Source organism: Pteronotus mesoamericanus, unplaced genomic scaffold (genome assembly GCF_021234165.1).
Source record: "Pteronotus mesoamericanus isolate MK-2021 breed Mesoamerican mustached bat unplaced genomic scaffold, CSHL_Meso_final scaffold_54, whole genome shotgun sequence".
Taxonomy (NCBI): domain Eukaryota; kingdom Metazoa; phylum Chordata; class Mammalia; order Chiroptera; family Mormoopidae; genus Pteronotus; species Pteronotus mesoamericanus.
The window spans coordinates 8,903,819-8,920,825 of NW_026555321.1; the positions used below are offsets into that span (position 1 = coordinate 8,903,819).

Here is a 17,007-nt window from a genome sequence, read left to right on the forward strand (position 1 = left end):
TAAACAATTCCATCCACATTGATAATCCTGTACTGCCTCACTTATTCCTGCCCAAATCTTTGGACAGACACACAAGTCCTATTTCTTTTCTTTTTCAAAGGGCAACATTGCCTTTTACGGTGTTGCCTTCCTCTCTGCAAAAATATGTCAATATTACTTAACAAGTGAAAAGTCCAGATCCTTTTAAAATACAAACTAAAAAGCAAAAGGATAAAATAAAATCTCACTTTAAAAGGACTCATAAAATACACATATTCAAAATACAAAAATAATATTCACCTCATTGCCTGCTCACCTATAGGTTCACACCCAGCATCCTTTTCTGTTCCCCTAGGTTACCTTCTACCCTTCCTGTCTCCACTCGGCAGCAACCCCATTCCTCAATACAGGAAACAGCACAGATATAGGCCTCCCTTTCGATCACAATCCTTTTTCTTATGACAACAATATACTATCTGTCCAGAAGAATTTAAGTATTGACTTTCTCTTTTTCAGTGGTATCCTGTTAAGAATATTGTCACTTGAAGACAAGGTCAAGGTTAATTCTATCCCAATCATCGTTTTGACAGTAAGTAGAGTTAAACATCTCTGTGCATACAATGCACAGAGTGACAACTTAAATTTTAAAACTCTTTAAGAATGCTACTGACTTTATCAATTTTCATTAAAAAGATTCTAGGTTTAAATTCACTCGAATGGCAGATGTCATTCTCACTTAACCTTAAGGTAAAGTCTATATTAAGTTGTGAATATTAATTTATACATTCTATGAAGTTGCACACATTATAATAACATGGCATAGAAAAAAATAAAATATTTTAGTATATGAAAGTATGTATGTGAACTAAGATATAAAAAAAAGCTATTGTTTAACTTAAAATTTTCTACTGTCGTAACATCCGCTAATTCAGTAACACTGATAGGTGACCATATGTATTAAATTTCTAGTGTCAATCTAATAAACAGAACATATAGTCAACTAACTAGAAGAAAAAATTAAGAAGAAAAAATTGTTATTTTGCTTTTAAATATTCATTTAATTTTTTTCCATAGTATTAATCAATGGAATTTGAAGTCTGTATACTTTATATCACAACCCATGATCTTACCCTTTTCTTGGCCACCACTGTAACTTTGCCAACAGCTTTGGATTTACCTGTAAGATAATGAAATACGGCTGCTTCAAAAAACATTCCTATGCTCCTGCTCAAATAAACACAAAGTTACACAATCAGAATTTTCTACTTTCTCATAATGTGATATGTGTTTTCAGTGGTTCTTTTGATTAAAGTGTTGATAAACTCAGCTTCCCAGGTTTGAGTAAAGCAAAGTAATTCAAAAGTAATTATAATAACATCAGGGATTTGTATACTGATTTAATAAACCTCCTCCCTTAACTCTGACTGGTTGATTGGATGTCCTTCGTTGAGCGTCAGGTATATCTTACTTCTAGATTCTGGTCAGTTTGTGTGCTCTGGAGTATAAAGGATCTAAAACTAAATCCCAGGAACCTCTACTTGCACATTTACCACATGTCAGACATAAGATAATGACTTCCTATAGACATTACTTGACTCAATCCTCAGGATAATCTTGCAACAGTGAGGCTAAGACAAGTTAAATTCCCTGCCTGAGGTCATGTGGTAGGGCCAGGCCCATCTAACTGTAAGTCTTCAATCTTTCCAAGAGTTAGTTGCTTCCATTCAGGATCCCTGAGCTGCCAACACTGCCTCAGAGAAAGGCTCAGCAAGAATGAGAACCACCAGTACCTTTTCTTGCTCTACTGCTCGTAAAACCAGAATAATTAGTAACCAAATAGAATATAGAAAAATTTCGGCATATTATTTTTTGATATGTACAAAATTATGTGTGTGTGCGTGTGTGTGTGGGTAGGGATTAGTAAAAATTATTGCCATAACCAGTAGATTTAAAATATTTTCAATCTGGAATTCCATAGCTCAGTAGGTTGTATGTAAACATTTCTTCATAGATATGTTTTTTAAATTTTAATATTGTGGTAATGAAAAATGGAAAGAGCTATGAACATAATAAAGTTTAGGGTTACATTTAACATTAAAGAAAAATACATCCAACTAGAAGAAAGACACATCTCTTTAGTAAATCCACAGTCATCTTAGGTCACAGAATTTTTTTCTTTGAATTATGGTTACTATTCTCTATGTCTAAGCATTCTGCAAAACTAGAATGTGCCTTCAAGGCAGGGATGTTTTATATGTAGTAAGTGCTCAACATTTTAATAACTAATAAATGCACATGTATTTTACTCAAAACTTTATATGGATATAAAATACATATTTTACTTGAACAAATTAATGTAACTTATTAATCAAAATTCATTGAACACTTACATAGTATAAAGTAATATACTAGACTGTATAAGATATAAAAATATATTCTTAGAATTTCAGTTTATTTATTTATAAACCAGAAGTAATAGTTATTACTTATTGGTATATTATAAAATTTAAATAATATAATCTATATAAATAAAGTTCCTAAAACAATGTCTGGCAGACAATAGATAATCAACAATGTTCTCTTTCATTTTAGCTAATAAAGACATTTTGGTGTTTTGGGGGAGGTGTGTGTGTGTGAGAGAGAGAGAAAGAGAGAGAAAGGAAGAAATACCTTAACCTTAACCTTTGGAATATCAGGAATTAGTGATGACATAGATCACTTTTTAAGTGATTCCATCATTCTTCTATTTAAATAAATAATTTTATTCTTTGTAACATAGTTGGGAATAACTGATGAGTAATGATAAAAATAGCAAAAGATTCTAAGATATATAAAAAATAAGACCAATGAAATCCCATAATATGTTTTAGATTTATAAAAGAGCCCAGCAGAACCTGATAAGTACAAGATAAAATTAATTTTGTTGTATAAAAATTTTTTTCTCCTTGTTCTTTTGAAGACCTCTAATAATAATAAAAGTCGTGAAGAAATACTAATCTTTACAAATAGTTAAAACTGCACACAAAAGTAACTCAAAAACTAAAATTGGATCCAATGGACCCTGACTGTATACTAATGAGAACAGAATAGAAATTTGTTGTTGCTCCTCAAAATATATATCATTCTTACATAAAATTATCAGTAGGCAGATGAATAAATTGAGAACAGATATATCTGAACTGCTGCTCAAAGAAAATTTTATGTCCAAAAGCTACAGAACCCTCTCCCAATGTCACAGGGAAGTATTTGGGGGGGAATGACAACAACCACTCTGATTTTGAAACGCTGAAGGGAAATTCTGCTATAATACTTAAAAACATTACAATTACTAGCGGTTTCCCTGTTAATAACAGTAGGTCCATGTTCAAGTTCAGCAACACGAACCACTCTCTAAGAGCTGAATTTTCCCTAATGAGAAAGGTTTAATTTCCTCCCTTCAGGAATCTCTGCATGTAGGGACCCTCATATACAGAGTGAAACAAGCAGTTTGCAGGACATGTAGATTTGCATAATTAAAGGAGCCTTTACTCCTATTCTGAGCTATAGCCACATCTTATTTTTTAAAGAGCAGAAAAGAAGCTGTAGGTAGAAAATAAAAATGTTCCTGAGTAGAGGTGAGTATGACCCACAACAAATGTTAAGTATTTTTTACTTACAACCATATTAGAGAGGAGTACAAATACCATAAATCAATAGCTTCTTTTCTTTAAATATTTTTTTAAAGCTTGTCCATTCATGGTCTCAGAAAAAGTGTATGTGCTTCTTTAAATGTGACAGCTGGGAGCATTTTCTTAGAAAGATAGAGGACAACCTGGTTCAGAAGTCACCACTCTGTCCTAACAACAAGTAAAAAGCTGAAAAAGTACTGAAAATCAGTAACTTGTCTTAGATACCTCAGAGAAGTGAGGTCACACGTCAGACCATGCCCCCAAATCCAGAGAGACAGATGAGCAAATGCAAAGAATCACAACTCACCAGAGCAGAGACCCCCACAAAAGCCAGTGCCAGAGTAGGAAAACAAGCTGTAATTGATGAACTGCTGGAGGGGGGCCCAGTCATTGGGGAGGAAAACACACTTTTGTGAGTTTACCTCCAGGAGCTCTACCAGGGCCTCACAGCAAAGACCAGAGACAACTCTCCTCTTGCTTTAGGCATTGGAAGGAGAAAAGAAAAAAGACATTTTGAATTATGCCAGAGCATTCAGTTCTCCTTAACAAGGCCTGCCCTCAAGAGACTAATTTACTCAAGCCTAACCTAGTGTGATTTTTCAGAGCCTAATCAACCTCGGGGCAGGGAACTACCTAAATCCAGCCTGCTTTAGTCTTCCACATGGGTGAAAGGAAGTATCCAACTCTAACCCCTTTTAGCCATCCTGCACCACTTAAGGGGTGATGGAGAAAGAGAGAAGTATTGATGAAGTTCAAAGCCCACGACTAAGACCTAATCATAGGACTATAAAAGGCTACGACTATCCAACATATCTTATCACTGCACTACGAAAGGCCTATTTATCACAGTTCCTTTAACACAGTCCATTCCTAATAGAGGGATGTTAAAGTCTCCAATTATAACAATGGGTTCTTCAATTTCTCTTTGAGTTCTATCAATTTTGCCTCACATATTTTGACAGTCTGTTATTAGATGTATTCATATTAATGTTCTCCTTTGCACCAAAAATTACAAGGCATACTAAAAGGCAAATAAAAAAATAAAACAAAACAACAAAAAATAGTTTGAAGTGACAGAGAAAGTATCAAAAGCAGACAGATATGTCAGAGATGCTGCAACTATCAAATCATGAATTTAAAACAACTATGGTTAATATATAATATTAAGGGCCTGAATGTTAAAAGTAGACACCATGCGAGAACAGATGGATAATGTTGGCAGAGAGATGGAAATTCTAAGAGACAGAATAAAAAAGAAATGCTAGAGATCAAAACACTGGACAAAAATGAAAAGTGCCTTTAATGGGCTCACCAATAGACTGAATACAGCTGAGCAAAGAATCTCTGAGCTTGAGGATATATTAACAGAAATTTCTAAAACTGAAAAGCAGAGAAAAAACTGAAAAATAAAAACAGAAGAGAATATCTAAGATCTATGGCACAATTGCAGAAGTGTAACATATGTGTAACAGGAATATCAAAAGGAAAACAAAGAGAGAACAGAACAGATTCTTATCTAAAGCAATAATACCTACAAATTTTCCCCCCAATTTAATGTCAGACATTAAATCATAGATCCAAGAAGCTCAGAGAATACCAAGCAGGATAAATGCCAATAAAAACTATACCATTGCTAATCATACTTAAACTACAGAAAATCAAAGATCAAGCAAAAATCTTGAAAGAAGCTGGCATGGGTGGGGGAGCGGGGTCGGGGGGAGTGCCTTACCCATAAAGAAGCAGAGATAAGAATTTCATACAAATTCTACTCAGAAATTATGCAAGCAAGAGGAGAATAGGGCAATGCATTTAAAGGACTGAAAAGGAAAAAAACACCAAATTAGAATTCTGTACATGATGTAATTAACTTAGAAAATAAAGGAATATATGCTTTGTCAGACAAAGAAAAGTTGAGGGAATTTGTTGCCAGGTAGACCTGCCTTGTGAGGAATGTTAAAAGAGAAAAGAAAAAGTATCTAGGTCAGAAACTCAGATCTACATAAAGGAAGAAAGAGATTAGAGAATGAGCAGGTTAAAGCAAAATAAAAACTTTTATTTTTCATATTCTTAAAGTATTTAACAGAAAATAGTTTGTTCTAAACAGCAGCAAAATATGTTCATATATGTGCATATATATATATATATATATATATATACTTATTTTAAGTGAAAAGAATGATAGCAGTGATACAAGGAACAGAAGAATTAGTAAAATTTTATTACAAGGTACATGCATTACTCATGATACAGTATATGTTACTTGAAAGTGGGCTTAGATAACTTGTAAATGAGTTTTTCCAAACTCTAGAAAAAAAAACTTTTAAAAAGTTAAGGAAATATAATGGAACAGAAAGGAGAAGAAAGGAGAGTTAACAGAATTATATAAAACGCCCAATTAAAACCACAGAAGGCCAATAAAGAGTGGAAGAAAAAAATAGAAACAAAGAACAAGGAAAACAAGAGGAAAAGAATAACAAATATTTTAGTTATTAACCCACTCTACATAAACACGCACTTTAAATGACAACAATGTACCAATTAAAAGACAGAGACTATCAGAGTGAATACATACACAGGACCCAAATATATGTAATCTATAAAAAACTCACTTTAAATATAAAAACATATATAGGTTAAAAGTAAAGGGATAGAGAAAAATATATTATGTTCACACTATTCAAAAGAATGCAGCAGTTGCTACTTTAATTTCAGGGAGAGCGGACTTCAAGAAAGGAAAGTTATCAAGAAATGAAAAAGAGCATTGCATAATGATAAAGTGGTCAATATTCCAAGAAGACACAATGATCATCATTATAAATGCATCAAACATCAGAGTGCCAAAATATGTAAGGCAAAATTGATAGAACTCAAGGAGAAATAGATAAATACAATATTATAATTAGAGTCTGTAATACCCCTCTGTCAAAAACAAACAGGCCTAGCAAGTATGAGTTCACTGGTAAATTCTATCAAACATTTGAGGAAAATATTGTATCAACTTTCTGCAAACTCTTCCACAAGACAGAAACAGAGGGAATACTTCCTAGCTGATTCAATAAGGCCAATTTATCCTAATACCAAAACCAAACAAATATACTACAGGAAAACTAGAGACTAATATCTCTCATGAACATAAATGCAAAAATTATCAACAAAATATTAGCAAATCAAACCTAGTAATGTATGAAAAAAATTATGCACCATAACCAAGTGGGAGTTATCCCAGGTACAAAAAGCTGGTGCAACATTCAAAATCAATTAATGCAATCCATGATATCAACAGGTTAAAGAAGAAAAGTCACACAATCATACAGATACAAATAAAGTACTTGACAAAATGCAACATACATTCATGATAAAAACTCTTAGCAACCCAGGAAAAGAGTGAAACTTTCTCAATTGGATAAGGAGAATCTGCAAAAACAAAACCAACTTACAATTAACACATGTTTAATGGAGAGAAACTCCAAAGCTTTCCCACTAAGATCAGAAATATGTCAAAGATGTTCTCCCTCACTATTCTTTTCAGTATTATACTGGAACTACTAGCTAGTACAATAAGACAAGACAAGAAAGAAAAGAAAAGAGAGCAAAGAGAAAAGAAAAAAGAAAGAAGAGAAAAAAGAAAAGAAAAGTTACAGATTGGGGAGAAAGAAATTAAAGCAACTTTGTTCACAGATGACAAGATAATCTATGTAGAGAACTCAAAAGAATAAAAAAAAAATCCTGAAACAAGTAAGGTTCCAAATAAGGTTAATACATAAAAGTCAAATACTTTCCTGTTTACCAGCAATGAACAAGTAGAATTTGAAATTAAAAACACATTACAATTTACAATAGCATCCCCCAAGATGAAACAGGCATAAATCTAATAAAATATCAAGATCTAGATGAGGAAAACTAAAACATTCTAATAAACAAAATCAAAGAACAAAATAAATGTACATATAATGCATATCTATGGATAGGAAGCCTCAACGTTGTTAAGATGTGAGTTCTTCCCAATGTGATCTATAGATTCAATGCAATCTTAACCAAAATCCCAGCAAGTTATTTTGTGGGTATCAACAAACTAATTCGAGAATAACCAGAGACATGGAAATATAGAACAAACAGACAGTAACCAGAGGAGAGAAGGAAGGGAGATAACGGAGCAAAGGGGAAGGGTCGTCAAGGAACATGTATAAAGGACCCATGGGCAAAGACAATGAGGGAGGACTGAATGTGGGAGGTGAGGGTGGGAAGGCCAGGGGAGAATAATCAGGGGAAAATTGAGACAACTGTAATTGAACAATTCAAAATAAATAAATAATAAAATGCAATAAATAAATAAAGTTTATACAGAAAGGCAAAGACCCAGAAAATAGCTAATGCAATAATGAAAAGAACAAAGTCAAAATACTGACCCTGCCTGACTACAAGACCTCCTATATAGCCATGATGTTCAAGACAGTGAGTATTGGGAAAACTAATAAAAAAAATAAATAACAATGGAACAGATTAGAGAGGCCAGAAATAAACTCATATAAATATCAATGGATCTTTGACAAAGAAGCAAAGACAATATAATGAAGGAAAAAAGACAGTATTTTCAACAATGGTATTGGAACAACTAGATATCTACATGCCAAAAACTGAATCTAGAAAGAGACATTTCATCTTTCAGAAAAGTAGCTCAACAAAGATTACCCATCTAAATTTAAAATGAAAAAACAGTAAAACTCCAGAGGGTAACACAGAAGAAAATCTAGAAGACCTCGGGTATGCTGATGATGTTTTAGATATAACACCAAAGGCAAGGTCCATAATAAATAAATGATAAGCTGAATTTATTAAAATTAAAAACTGCTTCTCTGCAAAGGAAAATGTCAAGAGAATGAGATGATAATCCACAAAGTAGAAAAATATTTGCAAAATACGTATCTGACAAAGGAATGATATCTAAAGTATACAAAGAACTCTTAAAACTTAATAAGAAAATGGGGGGGATAATGGAGAAAAAGGGGAAGAAGCAAGTCAAGGAACATGAATAGAGGACTCATAGGTATGGACAATGGTGGAGGAATTGACTGTGGGAGTTGGCGGGATGGGACAGGGGAGAGCGATGGGGACAAAGGCAGGACAACTGTAACTGAATGACAGTAAAAAAAAGAAACAATTGGGTTAAATAAAAAACGAAAAATGAAGAGACATATCACCAAAGATTTACAAATGGCAACAAACATATGAAAAAACGTTCATCATATGTCATTAGAGGATTTCAAATAAAAACAATGAGATACCACAACACACCTATTAGAATGGCCAAAAACCAGAACTACAGCAACACCAAAGGTGGGTGAGGATGTGTAGGAACAGGAACTGTCATTAATTACCAGTGGGAATCCAAAATGGCACAGCCACTTTGGAAGGTAATTTGGCAATATCTTACAGAACTAAACATACTCTTACCATATGATCCAGCAACTGTGCTCCTTGCTATTCACCCAAAGGGGCTAAAAATTTATGTCCACACAAAAATCTATACATGGATATATTTAACAGCTTTATTTGTAATTGCCTAAACATGGAAGCCACCAAGATGTCTTTCAGTAGGTCAATAGATAAGCTCTGGTACATACAAGCAATGTAATATTATTCAGTGCTAAAAAAATACCTATAAAGACATAGAGGAAACTTAAATGCATACTACTAAGTGAAAGAAGCCAATCTGAAAAGGCCATTATCCTGTATGATTCCAACAATATGACATTTCGTAAAAGGTAAAACTATGGAAACAGTAAAAAGATCAGTGGTTGTCAGTCGTTGATAGAGATGTGGGGAAAGTGAGGAATGAATAGGTGGAATTCAGGGCATTTTTAAGCCAGTGAAAAGATTTTGTATGATACTACAACGGTGAATACATGTCATTATACATTTGTCAAAATCCATAGAATGTTCAGCACAAAGAGTGAACCCTAATGTAAACTATGGACTTTGGAGGATAAGTGTCAATGTTGGTTCATAGACTGTAACAAATCTACTACTATGATGAGGAATATTGGTAGTGGAGGGATGGGAAGCACATGGAAACTGTATACTTTGTTTAATTTTGCTGTAAACCTAAAACTGCTGTAAAAATAAAGATGATTTTTTAAAAAATAATTCTGATAAAAAGGTAGATCTAGGGACATCTAGTCTAAAATGCAGAACATGCAAGAAAATAGTAGTTTTGCAAATAATACAAAATCCTATGTATGAGTTATATAAAGACCATATAGATAATATGCTATTCATTTTGAAAATACAATTATAATGAATGTTCCAGTATAAGGAAAAGCTTTCTAGCCCCAGCAGAAGACTCGCTCATTTCGAGTAATAGTTAATACAACAAATACAGGACGTGGACATAACTTTGAATTTTGCCATAGTCCACCTGGGTCTATATTTATATACCATTTACTGACTCTAAAGATTTCAGTAAAGAAAGGGTTGCATCAAGCATAATAGTGTGCCAATTTCTGCAGGGCAGGAAGAATTGAGACACAAAAATTAGTAGTAATTATTTCCAATTGGAAGAAGAAATTTTGGGGTGAAGAAAACCTCTTGCTAGGATTAAATAAATGATTTGCCTCTAAGTTATTCACCTTTTGTAAAATATCTAAATAGCAGCTAATTATTTCTAGTTATAACTAGTTTATATCTAGTTAACTAGTTATAAACACAGTGAAAAGCTAAATGTGTACTAGAATTCACGCTGAAAGCTAAGACATAAGGATTAGACTGTCTACTTTGGAGATAGGGAAGAGTGAATATAAAGTGAGTGAAGAGTGTTAGGGCGAAGACTGAACTCCTAATAGTCTGTTCATGCCCTTCCACTTTGGCTACTTCAGAGAAAATGAAGGTCTTCAGGCATAAGGTTCTCAGTAATCAGGCTGAATTACATCAAATTCTACATGCAAAAATCATCAGTCTTCCAATGAGGAAATGGCCTGTTGCTGCAGACCGGATGACAACTAACCTGCCTCTAGGGTCTCTGGACAAGCCCGAATGCTCAAGGACCCAGACATAAATAACCCGGCATATACGGCAGTGACAAAGACACAGTTCCGTAACTTACTGAGAGAGTAGGTCCTCTGCTAGTGTGAAATGGCTATAGCATAATTTTTTAAGTAAATGACTATTACTTTACAAGTTATTAATGTTTTAAAAGGCTAAATATTTCAAATATTATTTTGCTTACATGCAAAGCATAAAATTTTATTTGTGACAATAGAGTGAATTCAACCTTTAGTGCTGAAAGAGACATTGCATTTTCAACACAAGGAATAAAATCACATTTATGATAATAAACATCTCTTTCCCTGGTCTCAGAGTAAGCCAGAGTAGTGTGTTAGTCATTTTTTTCCTACTCTTTTCTAAACTACATATTTGATTTAAAATCTTAAGTTAGGTGGCTGGGTTAAAATTTAAACTTTTTCTCAAATAAAATGTTTTCACATATAACTTTTAAAGTATATATATTAAACTTTTCCAAAGGAGAAAAAATATTACTGTGATAAAATAAAAAGGCTGGGCCTTGTAAAACAGAAAATTAAATATGGTTATTGAGCAGAAACATTTAAAATCATATTTAAGTTTATTGAAAAATCAACATTTTCATATAATAATCAATTTTTTAGTTAAAAATTTTATACCTACTGTAATCCTTATGATGAATTCATTTAAAACACTACCCATAGACCATATTTATGATTCCAAAAAACTTCGTTTTAAAATGACCTGAAATATTATCATATTTTTTACCTAATTAAAAAGAAAATTGAAGATGATCCTTTATCTCTGCCTTGAATTTATTTGAAATAAAACATTTTGAAAAATACTTTGTCCTGAAATAATACAGCATATCCAATGAAAGTTTTACCCCATGGCTTCTGATTTTGAAATATATTCTTTGAAAAACACAAAAGGAGCTATATAGATAATCTAAGAGCAAAGAAGATGACAGACATGTTAATTAAAACCCCTGCATTTAAATAGAGTGTATGTGCAGTCATTAAAAAATAGTTTAAGAACGTAAAATATATACTATTAATCCACACAAAAATAATTTTTCTGTGGACAAAGATATAAAGAAAGATTTTTAAATGCACATACATACTTCAGAAAGCACTCATCTGAGTAAATCCTTATTCTGGGAGGGCAAGGGTGGGCAAAAAGTTAAAAATCATATACCCTGTTTTGATAGGTAGCACATTTCCAGTCTTTGCTCAGAAGAACACCCATAAAGATGAAATGCTTCTTGTAGCGCACTTTTATACCACTTCTTTTTATTTTTACATTCTCCTGGCTGAAGAAACACAGAAAAAAAGATTCATTGTAAATATATAATTTTGTTTTAATATCCACTTGATTTAGTTGTTGAGCTGGAACTTAATCTCATTTAAGCATTGTACAATGTATTACTTAGACTTTTATATCCAATTATCATATTACTATTTTAGAACACAGCAAAGTTGTAGAGATTCTGCATGTTAATAGCCAAAAGGGTCCGATTCTTGATTCACAAAGATATTTTACTATGATTCACAAAACACTTAGAAAGTTATAAAAATTAAAACTACCAATGTAACGAAGTAGTCAATATTAATACATTTCATTAGAATAATGTTGATTCCCTTTTAAGTAACATAGCAATGATACTGAAGTGGTACAAATTGTAAAGCCAAGTTTCTTTTTGTAAGAAAATTAATTCAATTCACATCTAGTTTTGGTGTTATGGCACAGAGTCAACATATACAAGTTCCTTAAACTTTCTGTACCTAAATTTCTTCATCTGGAAAATGTGGACAGCTGTACATACATCAAAGGTCTTATGAGTATTAAATGAAATAATAGATTACAGTTTGCTGGAGTAGGAAGCATTCAGTAAACGTTATTCTACTTGAATGTAGCACTTCTCTCTAAATGTTTATTCAGTTTTTAAAAAAATGTATTTCAAAAAGAAAAAGAATAAAAAATCTCTAGGTTAAAATTGACCATAAAAGTTACCTGGGCTCTTCTCAAATTTCAAGTTATTCTTAGAGTCCCTAAATTAATATTAACCACCTTCCTGGAGTTCCCAAATTAATAATAACTATCTGGTTCTCATTACACTTAATATATTCATTTAATTATTTACTATATTCTGATTTTTCTTATAGTTGATTTGCATTCACAGCCGTCTCCACCCATACAATGAAAAATACTTGAAGACAAAGGCAATAAATAATATTTTATTTTTGTACTCTCCACAGTACCCAATTGCCTAATTGTCTGCATATTATATAAGCAGAAATTGGTTGTTAAACTGCATGTGGTTCTGGGCATTGATGTATTTGGTATAAAAGCAGCAAAGCAATTTAACCAAACAATTGGAATCAAACAAAAATCTACCTTTGTATACAGAGTCTTTACATTTCATTCATTGTTATTTAATATGAAAAAAGATGAAAAGTAGAAATATACAGTTCAATAAACATTTGAAAACTTACACTAAATTAAGGATATCTTAGCTAGTATTTGCAGTTTTAAGACATTTCTGCAACTCAAATGCTATAATAATGCTAAGAAAGAAATTATAAATAGTAAAAAAAATCACCAAAAAGCTGATATAGTACCAAACAATTGAAATTAGGAAAATTTCTCAGGAAAAATCAATGCATATATAGCTAAAGAAAACTGATGAGTTTGGGTAACCCGTGTCTGTCTTTAAGAATTTACCAGTAAGTATATGCCACCTAGTGGTAATACAATCAAACATCTTATAAGAAACAAAGTTAAGGCTCCTACGAATTTTGAACTCCAGAATTAGCCTCAGCTCTGCACTGCAATTTTTCTGAGTTCAGTTTTTAACTGAAGAAGTAACAGGTGAATATTTTAAAAGTATAGAAGGCACCCATTATTTCCAGTTTCTCTTGGTCTTCAAGCGATACCGTATGTCTCTATAAGGATTTACATCATCTATATATCTATTTTTAAAGAATGCTGTATTTATGTATGTTGAGTTTTTCTGATTTGTCTTGCAGATGGCTTTATATAATAACATATTCTAGACACTCAGAACCTATAGCTGAAGAAAACAAAGCTTACACTCTAGCCGATGAAACAGACACGCTACAATAAGCGTAATGAATTAAGTCTACAGTTTGTTGTAAGAGGTATTAAGTACTATATAATAAAGAAAATATAAGGCAATAAAGTGGTCAGAGTAAATCTCATTGAAAAGGTGATATGTGAGCAAAGACCTGAATGAGATCACGGAGTTAGTCATGTGGATAGTCAAGGAGAGAGTATTCCAGGGAAAGAAAAATGCTCTACATAGGAGAAAACATGTGCATTCAAGAAGTACCAAAGAAGTTAAAGTGGCTGAAGTGGAATGAGGAAGAGGGAGAGTAACAGGGAGTGTCAGAAAAATAACAGGCCAGATGTTAGAAGTCCTTTCAGGCCACTGCAGGGACTCTGGCTTTTACTCTGAACGAAATGGGAGTCCTTGCAGAGTTCTGAGTAGAACACCATTTGATTTGATTATTAATATTTTCAAACAAATATTCCAGTTGCTTTCATGGGATTAGTCTATAGAGAGGCAAGTATAGATGTAGGACAGTTGGCTATTGCAATAATCCAGGCAAAAAAATGATGGTGGTATAGACCAGGGTAGTAGCATCCACTGTCGTAAAAAATGGTAGGATTCTACAATAGGTATCATTTGAAGGAAAACAAAAACAATTTCCTGACCAATTGAAAAGTGGTTTTGAGAGAAAGAGAAGATGATTCTAAAGTTTTTGGAATGATCAAGTAGTAGGATGGAATTTGCTACCTGCTGAGATGGGGAAGTTGTCAAGGAAGTGAGATTTGAGAGAAAGACAAAGAATTCAGGTATGTTGAGCCTGAGATGTCTATTATGATATCCAAGTGGAGATACTAGGTAGCAATTTGGAAAGGGAATTCAGGAGAGAAAACTAAACTTCACATAAAACTTAGGGATTGTCAACACATATTGTATAAAGCCAAAATGTTGGATGAGATAGTCTAGGGAATGAGAAAATAGATCAATGTAAATCCACATATGTAGTATGTATGTACCACATATTTATTCAACAAATGCCCTAGTGATGGACATTTCTGCATCTTTCTGCTTAGGTTGCAGGGGATAGGAAGCAGTCTTAGGTGGGACCCTTCTAAAATGACCCCTGACTCTTTCCCGTTGCCTGAATCGCTGCTCCCGGAAACTGTGGTACTGCTGGCCATTCCCAGGGCCTCTCGCTCTCACTGGTGCCAGATCTGATAACTAGCAACTCTCACTCTGCAGATTTCTTGGGAAAGTTGGACAACAGTAGGCTATGTTGTTCAAGGTCCAGAGGACACACATCAAGCTCTCAAAAAACTACTACTCAAGAAAGTGACCTCCTTTCTTCTCCTAAGATATGGGGAAGGAGAAAGTGTAAGGAAAATGCCACAGTACACCATCATTTTCTCCAAAGACATATGTTCAACCTTAAACCTTTTATATCTTTCTTTAAGTCAGGCCAACCCAGTTTGGGCACTTCCTTTGTAAGTCTTGCATACATAATTTTATAGCTCAGTTTGCAATGTGAAAATAATTATTTTGTAATTTTAGCTTTTGTAGTTTTAAATACCTATGCCTTTCACTAAAATCTGAATATATCTAATAATTTTAGAACTTTCAAATTATCTTATCTCCCACTTCGAAACAAAACACAGAAATGTTTTTAAGTACACTTGTTTAAGAAGGAAACTTTCAAGGTAACTCTTTACCAAACTTTCAAGGAGCTAAAAGCTTATAAAGTTAAGAATTTAGATTAATGACTTCAGGTGAGACTACAGAAAGAGCTGGGCACCTTCAAATTCCAGTATATTCTATGATCCCAAGAGAGAATATCAAGTCCTTCATTATTTTTATATTACTTTGGCCACCCTGAGTTTTCTCAATCAGTTTCAGTAACTTTGAGGTGAAGGGAAAAATAAGTAATCATATGGAAAGAGAAGGAAGACATACAGTCTAAAAATTTGTGTGAATTTATGACAATAAATAATTCTTGACAGATGTATTCTTGATAGATGAATAAGCATGCAAATATTTGGAGTAAACATGAGGTTTCTGACTAAACAAATGGTTAGATAGGGAAAGATAGTACCCTATGCCTGAGAAAATTCCTGGCTGTGTCCAAAATTGAAAAGTTTGTAAATTACTTTCCTGTGTGATCTTGTTTCAATCAAGTGCTCTTGGCTGACATTTTACATTTCCCAGGGTTTGAGGAAGAAGTTGAAACACACTTCTCAGTAACTTTCGACTCACTGCATAAGGTGTGTTATTACCATACATTAACATGGAGTAGCAAATTCAAGGAAAAGAATACATATACTTTTGTCCACCCAGTGGACAATGTGAGGTCAGTGGAAAGAAATCCACAATCTGGCAGAAATTCATGGCTTCTGTTGCTTTGTATTTTTAAATTGCTCTGTATGTGGGTTAATCAAGATATTTAATATAATAGCCTGAACTTGTAGCAGGATAAATTTTACTCCTCAAATCTGAATATGTAAACAATGCTACAATATCTTATTTTTGTTCAGTTGAATGAGAAAGCCTTAATCCAACAAGGTTAGTTAAGCTTGAGGCCACCTCTTACTTTCTCTAGGTTCACATAAATTGGAAAAAAAAATATGGTGAATGAAGAGTGGTCATCAAGGAACATGTATAAAGGATCCATGGACAAAGCCAAAGGCGGGTAGGATTGAGGGTAGGAGGTGGGGGTGGGTGGGGCGGGGTAGAGTGGTGGCAGGAAAATGGAGACAACTGTACTTGAACAACAATAAAAATTAAAAAAGTGAGGACCTATAACACATATAATATAAAATAGTTACATGAATAACATCTCTGTTCAAGTCCCTTGAAGTCAGTCTAACAGCCCCTTTGCAGCACATGGACAAAAGAATCCTTTCAGAGGCTGAGGACCTTGACGGCATGGGTTCAGTCTCTGCAAGTGCACTGCACGGCTATCCTCCTCTGAGGTCTTGCCACTACCCAGGGCACTGACAGCCCTTTATCCTCTTCCAAGGGTGACAGAGTCTCTTTTCTGCCTTGCTGCTCCTGCTTGACCCTTTCTGAAGCAAATTCCCAGCCCACCCTGCCCTTCCTCAAGGAGGAGCTCTGGTCAAGAAGGCAGAGAAGCTCTGCTTTTGACCCCACAGCAGATAACTCCCCTGAGGCTTGCAAACACCAGGGGCCTGACCACTCTTTGGAATAAGTGAGAAGGAAAAATACAGTAGAAACCAGTTCTTATTATTAACCAACCACTGGTATTTGATTGGTAGGAAA

The 17,007-nt window shown here is 33.7% G+C and overlaps 1 protein-coding gene across 2 annotated transcripts in view; it reads right to left on the minus strand.

The window, feature by feature from the left end:
* Window positions 1-17,007, minus strand: part of ZCWPW2 (zinc finger CW-type and PWWP domain containing 2) — a 93,837-nt gene that overhangs the window by 24,830 nt on the left and 52,000 nt on the right. For both annotated transcript variants that reach the window (XM_054595756.1, XM_054595757.1), the window contains exons 4-5: window positions 11,862-11,976; window positions 1,110-1,156 (exon numbers count right to left, since the gene is read on the minus strand). In XM_054595756.1, coding sequence (XP_054451731.1) covers window positions 1,110-1,156; window positions 11,862-11,976 — 162 coding nt within the window. The remainder of the gene's footprint in view (window positions 1-1,109; window positions 1,157-11,861; window positions 11,977-17,007) is intronic.